Raw genomic sequence first — 8,470 nt, forward strand, 5'->3', positions numbered from 1 at the left:
TCCTGTATCAATGTACATATTCGGCATTTGTAAAGTCGATTAGCGCCTTTATAACAAAGAAAAATGATCGTTGTGAATGATTTAAATTTATATTACCGTATTGTATTCAGTGTATTATAATAAATTTAAGAAGAGCTTTATTCAGTTTATATAATTATGCTCGTATATCTCTGGATAGCTTTTTATTTGTAAATGTTCACACTTAGCCTACTGTATTTTGAGTTTTTTCCCTTTATCGTTAATGTATTTGAATTGTACGTACATAACAACTCTAATTAAATAATTTTAAAATAAAAACAAAGTACCCTGTAAATCTTTTTCATAAATATTGTTAGTAAAAATATATTCCAAATTTAATACTTTGATATTAAACATTTTTAGGATAATTACAAAGTTGAGGTAATTTCCTGTATCAATGTACATATTCGGCATTTGTAAAGTCGATTAGCGCCTTTATAACAAAGACAAATGATCGTTGTGAATGATTTAAATTTATATTATTGTATTCAGTGTATTATAATAAATTTAAGAAGAGCTTTATTCAGTTTATATAATTATGCTCGTATATCTCTGGATAGCTTTTTATTTGTAAATATGTTCACACTTAGCCTACTGTATTTTGAGTTTTTTCCCTTTATCGTTAATGTATTTGACTTGTACGTACATAACAACTCTAATTAAATAATTTAATTATTTTACTAATGTGTTTTTGATCACCCAGTGCAGTACTGTTAATATAATTTATATACCTACTACCACAGAAAACATATAGTAATATGTTTTCTGTGCTACTGCATAGAAGACCTTTGTACTTTTCGCTATTGAAAGAGTTGAAAACGTTCATCAAATTAATTTAATTGATTTGTTACCATAACTATATTTGATCCATTACTTGTCAGTTAAATTACTAATTGCAGTGCAAACAATGATCGACTCTTGGTATAATGTGGGTGTAGAAAAAATGATTAACTGATACGTGGTTGAAATCAATCAAATCTATAAAGATAACTTTGTAGGACTATTATTGACATAATTTACAACGCGTATTAACTATTTTGGAGTAAAAAAGTTAAATCAATAACTAAAAGCATTCATTAGTTATATTTTGATCATAATAGTAAAATAAAAGTACATTATTTGTAATTTGTTGCAAGTGGTTAGGTGGTACGTCAACACGGGAAACCTCCAACTCCACAGTTTCTTTACTGCAAGAGAACAACAACTTTTAGTTTGTAAGGGGATGGTCACTCCCGAGGTGGAATATACGAAGAGAGAGAAAGTCAGGGTGAGTTTCGTAGAATATTCCCTTTGTGCGACGAGAACTACCCCGATCACGCCACCCGGATAACGGCAACCTCACCACCACCACGGCACTACCCCGGTGCGTGCGCGACACGAGCAGGCCGGCTAGCTATTTTTGCGACGGTGCTGCAGACTAGCGGCGGACGTTTGTCCCTACGAGCCCTTGCACCACCTTAAGGTGTGGCTCACAAAACCGAATAGGAGTCAGCAGCGGATGGCGGTAGCCGAAATGGCAGACGAACATGCCACTAAGGTGCTGGCACTCCAGCATCTGAGAGTCGGCTGGGTCAACTGCAGGCTCAGACGGAGAGTGGAAGTGAAGAGGTGTTTTAAATAACTCTGTTTCGGCCATTCCTCCCAAAACTGTAAGGGACCCGACCGAAGCAAGAACTGCCTTCGGTGCGAGGAGGTCGGTCACATCCGTAAGGACTGCAAAGTCGAGTCCTGTTTCCTTTGCAAAGAAAATGGGCTCGCTGACAAACACTTGAAGCATATAGCTGGGTCTGGACAGTGTAGTGTATTCAAATCTGCACTACAGCAAGCAAAAGCCCTTTCACGAAGATAAGAATTCTTCAGTGCAATCTTGAGCGATCCAGGTCGGCTGACGCACTTCTATGTCAGCTTGCCCTAGAACACGATGTCGACGCGCTCTTAGTCAGCGAACAGTACCAGTACCGTGATAGGGACCCATCTTTTTGGTTCCCTGATAGTCTTGGTACTGCTGCATTCTGGGCGCGTAATGCAGCGAAAGTACAAGTACGGGGTCACGCGAAGGGCCGAGGTTTCGTTTGGGTTCGGTGCCCAGATGTCACTTACTTTAGTGTCTACCTCACTCCCAACGAGGCCATCCGTGAATTTCGTGAGAAGATAGACCGCCTGGAAGAGAGCGTCGAGGGTGGGGATTTTAATGCTAGGGCTGTCGAGTGGGGAATGACCCTCATCAATTCCCGGGGCAAGTACATTCTGGACTTATGGTTAATCAGCATGCGTATGTCCAACGATCACATAAGACCAATAGATGGAGCATGTTGGCCGCGACGTGAAGCCAGTATTTTTCACTAATCTACAACAAGATGGCGGCTGCCGGCTGTGATGAGCTCTAGTAGCACGCGCAGCTAATTAAATGTTAGTTGATAGCAATGGTATCCATGACAATACGCCTTTGTATTACAAATATTTGTGTTACTAACACAATGACCTTCAAAATACGCTTTTGATTTTTTTTCTAGCGTTTACCGTTTCTTAGAAAAAGTTAGTTTACATAATTAACAACAAAAACTTTTTGGGCGAAAGGAAAATTCTGAAAAGCTACAAATCTGATTATAATATATGTATCTACATCGTATTAAAGTTTGATAAAGTTCTGATGTTTGGTTTACAATCTACGAATTTTCAAAGTGACAAGATAATTTCTGAAACTCTTAAAGAAAAACTCTCCTATATTCTGACTGTCATATTAATTTTTATGAAAGAGCTATAAAATATTAAATTTTAGATGAATACAAAGAATAAAACGAAGAAAAGTTATATGTAATCCGTGTTTTTCTAATTAGTTTAGTAACTTTCCTGTATAGCTCCAAATTTGAGTACGGTATCTAAACTGTATTACAAGTGACGTTGTAGGCAGAATCTGCCCGCATGACGCCACGCGGCGCGGCGGGTAGCCCCTATATTACAATTTAAATTACAACCAAACTACGCCAGATAAAAATTTAAAAAAATATGATCCAAAAAGTTCAAATCTTTAGCTACAAAATCCACCGTTTTTTAACTTACCTGACCAAAAAATAAAAAAAAGTAGCAGCCGACGAACTTTTTCATGTCATATTTTAAAACTCATTTAAAAGTACCGACTTTATTTGAAGATTTAAAATAGAAAATACTAACTTTTAAGCTTTTAATTAAAACCAATAGTGTCATAGACTTATTGACTTCACTCATACGAAGTTTCAACCATATAAAGACATAACCTGTATAAAAGATAAACAAAAATACATTACATAGGCTGGATCATTTCAAGTGTATGACATACATAAACATAGCAAATTAGGTACAGGCTACTAAAATACGTGCAATAAATAAGAATGAAAGTGAATAGCAGGCATAACATGCAAAATACATAACCAGCAAATGATATGGCACATAAATAACAACAGCAGGAAAAATATATATACAGGGTGTTCATTTGAAAACTTTCTATATCTTTTGTGTGCAAAGGTAAGGCTTTTAGCACTTGTTTGTTCTCATTTCTCCCTAGTTTGGACATGCCAAATCCAATAAAATTATTTTTAATTTTGTAAAATGCCCCAACAGGGCCCGAATCGGGAGGGGGTAGGAGTGCTTTTTGAAAGGTTTTTAAATGTAAACATCAATTGTGTGATACTTAAAGGTCTAATTACCCCCGATCAAATTGGTGCAAAGAAACTAATTATCTTTAACCGTATTTACAGGGTGGGCCAAAACGTTTTATGACTTTGAAGTTAACTACCGGAATACCCTAACTACCGAACGGAACAGCGCCAAATTTCTTTACAAGCTTATTCTTGAACTACTCTTAAAGATAACTTGTAGTAAGGGCATTTTCATTGTTATTTTCTAATTTAAAAAATGTCAAATTTGAAGAATAAAAGAAAGCTAATACTGTAACTCAAAGTTCTTAAATAGTAAGGTATAACAAATTTCATATCATGTCCTTTTTAAACAAACATTTTACGAATTTAAGTTTTCTTTCTATCTCTTACAGTTTAAACATTGTATTAGAAAAACATAGCTTTCTATGGTAAAATTGTAACTGGTTTTCTTTAAAAAAAAAACAGCCTAAATCCGTCTTTTAACATTTAACATTTAGTGGTGCATTAACTGAAGGAAACAATTAATAATTATTGATAGACAGATAGACACACAAGTTATTACGTTTAACTTTGTAATAAACTGTATATGTTAAAAAATTGGACAAATTGTGTTTTTGGCCTCTGGGGACATGATAATGAAAAATTAAATCGGCCCCGGGCCTATGTGTTACCGGATTAAAACATTATTATCTAACTTATTGCATACGTCCACGTTTTTCGTTTTAAATCTTACAAGTACTTATTCTCCCCACATATTTATAAATTGTTTGTATTTTTTAGTCTTTAATGTGTAAATATTTTAAATATATTTTATGTAGCCTGTTAATACATCAATTGTTAGGTTATCTTGTATGTTTTGTTCTTGAAATCTTGTTTTCCAGTTTTTTCAATAGTTTATGTGTCATATTAAAAGTTCCACAAACATTTTATAATATTGATTGTACACCATTTAATTATAATTATAAGTATAGGCTAATATTGCAAAGTGGAATCTAATTTATTTATGCAGTTAGTAACATTGAAGCAAATTGTTGATTTATGGATTAAATACGCTTTCCATTTATTTGCTATGTATTTTTCTATAGAAATATTTATGCGCATTAGTTCGGTGATGAGTGGCTTAATATAACAAGTATGCACTATTTTGTCATGACTACGTTGTCACAAAGGTGTCATCACCCTTCAAACGACATCCAGGTATGCGAGGGTGAGTTCATTCCCTAGTACGGAGAATATAGATGACAGCCAACAAATGCCCACTCATTCCAAAAGTTCAAATACTTCGAATGACCCTACAACCCACATCGCAAATTCCAGAGTCCTTATTTAGTTCTTTCGAATATCGTGGATTCCCGTAAATAGTTTGGCGATGCGTAACACCCGATCCAAGATTCCTTCCGGGGGTTTGCCATCCTGTTATGACAAATGATGGGAGAAATAACCTAACTGTGTTACTAGTAGCCCGGTATATTATTTAGCTTTTAGCTAATTCTTTGTATTCCACGTAACAGTTCACACAATTTCGATCATATATGGTCGATTTGTATTTTAAAAAGCAAGACTGGTATAAGCATTTTTTTTGTCAAAATGGTTTTCTGAGTGTAGGTATCAAGTTTAATAAAATATTTTCGATTAAGTCATAAGTCATTTATTCAACCACATTTACATCATCCTTATACTACATGCCATAGCTATTTACATTTGGTTTACATTCAATTTTTTTTTATTCACCCATTATGACCATTACTTTCCGTCATCAATAAACTCATGGACACGGTAGTAGCATTTAGATATTACGGTACTAATTTTCGGAAATTTATTTGCAACATTCATTTAGTTTAAAATGAGGTAATTATGAGGTTTATAATTACAGCACTCACTACTTTGCTCACTTATAGATTAGAAGATCCCAATGGTGAGCATAACTAATTAACACAGTGCATAAACTTAATTTAATCAGCAAACTGTATTTTGTTTCACTCGTACGGTGCGGCGTCTCAAATTATTGATGACGGAAAACTGGTTTACGTACGAGGATGACATTATATTATTTCCCGCTAAATGCTCTGTTTTACATTTACACATTGGTTGTATGTTTAGTACATTTTTCAAAATTTTGCAAAAACCTGTACTTTTAAATATTTTTGAGTTATTTTTTTTTGTAATGTTTTATTGATACAATATATCAAAAACCACCAATGACAAAAGTTGTAGAACGCTTCAAAATAACTTGGCATTTAGCCAAATTAGACAAAAGGTAAATCGTTGAAACTTTGTTAGAGTGATGTCAATAAGTCTATTACACTCCGCATTCTAATATTATAAGCTTGAGAGTTGATATTTTCTATTTTAAATCGTCAAATAAAGTCGGTACTTTTAAATGATTTTTAAAATATGTCATGAAAAAGTTCGTCACCTACTACTTTTTTTTATTTTTGTGTCAGGCAAGTTTTAAAACGGTAGATTTTGTAGCTAAAGGGTTGAAATTTTCGATCATATATTTTTTTTTAATTTTTAGTTTGGTTGTAATTTGAATCGTACTATAGGGACTTACTCGCCGTGCCACGTTGGGTTATGCGCGTCCTCACCTTGCCCTCACTTGTAATACAGTTTAAATACTCATGTTTGGAGCTTTATAGAAAAGTTACTAAACTAATTAGAAAAACACGGAGTACATATAAATTTTCTTTGTTTTATTCTTTGTATTCATCTAAAAATTAATATTTTTTGCTCTTTCACAAAAATGAATATGACAGTTATAAAGGAGAGTTGTATAAAGAGTTTCAGAAACTATCTTGTGGCCTTGAAAATTCGAACATTGTAAACCAAACGCCAGAACGTTATCACACTTTAATACGATATAGATACTTAGGCTTTATTATAAATTAATTTGTAGCTTTTCAGCATTTTTCTTTCCCCCAAAAAGTTTGTGTTGTTAATTATGTAAACTCACTTTTTCTAAGAAACGGTAAACGCAAAAAAAAATTAAAAGCGTATTTTGAAGGGAATTGTGTCAGTAATAGAAATATTTATAATAAAAGGCGTTTTGTCACGAATATCATTGATATAGAAAAAAAAAAACACTATAAGAGGTTCGTGGGATATGTTTAACTATGTAAAATTCCCATACATACAGATATAAGGACTATAGGTTTAAGGACCTATGTTTACGATTTTTTTTCTTTTCTGACCCAAGGAACAGTACCCAAAAGTATCGGAACGAATTCTGAAACATCTTGCATATATCATATTATTGCGGCTATATGCAATACTGAATACAAGTATGTAATGGAAATTCGCTGAGTAAACAGGGTTTCTGCAACGGGGTTATTTATTTTTTTTGTTGATTCGCATAGTCTTCGTTTGCTGACTCTTTACTGCAGGTACTGTGGGTTATACTGTCTGTATGTTTTGCAGTACTCAGATCCTTCGATCCTGACTGAACATACGCACCCTCCTGATTTGGCCGAGCAAGAAGTGGAAGAGATGCGGTTGGACATGAGGCAGCGAGTTACCGACAGCAGAGCAGTTCCTGTTGATGTGGTCGCGACGGCTCTCCACAACGCCACCGACGAAGCTAAGATGTCAGCGGGAAAAATATCTAGCATCAAGAGAGACATCCGTAGGACTAGGGAGAAGAAGTTCCCACCATTGCCAAAAAGTGTCTCTGACTGGGAAATCCCTGATGAGTGGAAGACGACTGGAGGAGCATCGCCCAAACCTTTCCTTATCCATGATTCTGGCACTGGATCACCTTCGCGGCTTGTAGTTTTTGGAACTGAAGAACAGTTACATTTCTTGGCGGGATCAGAAACATGGTTTATGGATGGTACATTCAAGATGTCATCTAAGCTGTTCCAGCAAGTGTACGTGGTGAGAGGAGAACAAAACACCCAAGTCCGGACATGCATTTACGCCCTGATGACAGGAAAAACCACGGAAATGTACAAGAGTCTGCTAAAAACTATTTTGGGAAAACTAGTAGACCTTGGCCAGCTACCCAGACCAAAACAAGTAATGGTGGATTTCGAATCAGCCGCCATGTCCGCAATATCGTCCGTTCTTGGTGACAGAGTAGAGGTTAAGGGATGTTTTTTTCACCTGTGCCAAAGTACATGGCGACATGTTCAGCAGCACGGACTAACGAAAAAATACAAAGAAAACGATGATGTTAAACTCTATTGTGGCATGATCGATGCCCTGGCATTCCTTCCGCCCAAGGACGTGATTGAAGGTATGGCTTTCTTGTGGGGATCATCTCCTTTTGATCTGTACGAGGTATTGCATTACTTTGACGCTACTTATGTCAGCGGTGTGACAGGAGAACGTCCCAAACCCCCCCTCTTCCCACCAGAAGTTTGGAATGTCCACAAAGCTACAATGGAGGGCTCGCACCGTACTAACAACGTTTGCGAATCCTGGAATAACAAATTTAACACGCTCGTTGGCCACCATCATCCGACCATCTGGACCATCCTGGAGGCCATTCAAAAGGATGAATCCACAGAACGTGCCTACCTGCTCGGAAGCCAACCAGAGGAGACCAGGAAAAAACTACTCTATTGAAGCACCAGGACAAACTTAAGAGACTCTGCCAAGAATACACTGCAGGAAACAGATCGATGGAAAGCTTCCTCCAGGGAATCGGGAGAACTATTAGGTTCCATTAGAAACTCATAAATGTAGTTTTCGTTGTTTGTTTGTAATTTATTGTTTTTTAACGTATTATTAACTCTTGTTTCCTTGTTCCTAAGTCATTAGCTTATGTTTATGCATATTCTTTTCATAACAGTGTAAGTGTTTTTTCAGTGTATATA

At 35.7% G+C, this 8,470-nt stretch overlaps 1 protein-coding gene across 1 annotated transcript; it reads left to right on the plus strand.

The window, feature by feature from the left end:
• Positions 1–7,056: 7,056 nt before the first annotated feature.
• Positions 7,057–8,470, plus strand: LOC128983212 (uncharacterized). The gene has a single exon (XM_054402423.1). The coding sequence runs from the start codon at positions 7,140–7,142 to the stop codon at positions 8,217–8,219; it is 1,080 nt and encodes a 359-aa protein (XP_054258398.1). The 5' UTR covers positions 7,057–7,139; the 3' UTR covers positions 8,220–8,470.

The sequence above is a fragment of the Macrosteles quadrilineatus genome, unplaced genomic scaffold (genome assembly GCF_028750875.1).
Source record: "Macrosteles quadrilineatus isolate MER2022 unplaced genomic scaffold, UCM_ALF_1.0 Scaffold_1__1_contigs__length_201487025, whole genome shotgun sequence".
Taxonomy (NCBI): domain Eukaryota; kingdom Metazoa; phylum Arthropoda; class Insecta; order Hemiptera; family Cicadellidae; genus Macrosteles; species Macrosteles quadrilineatus.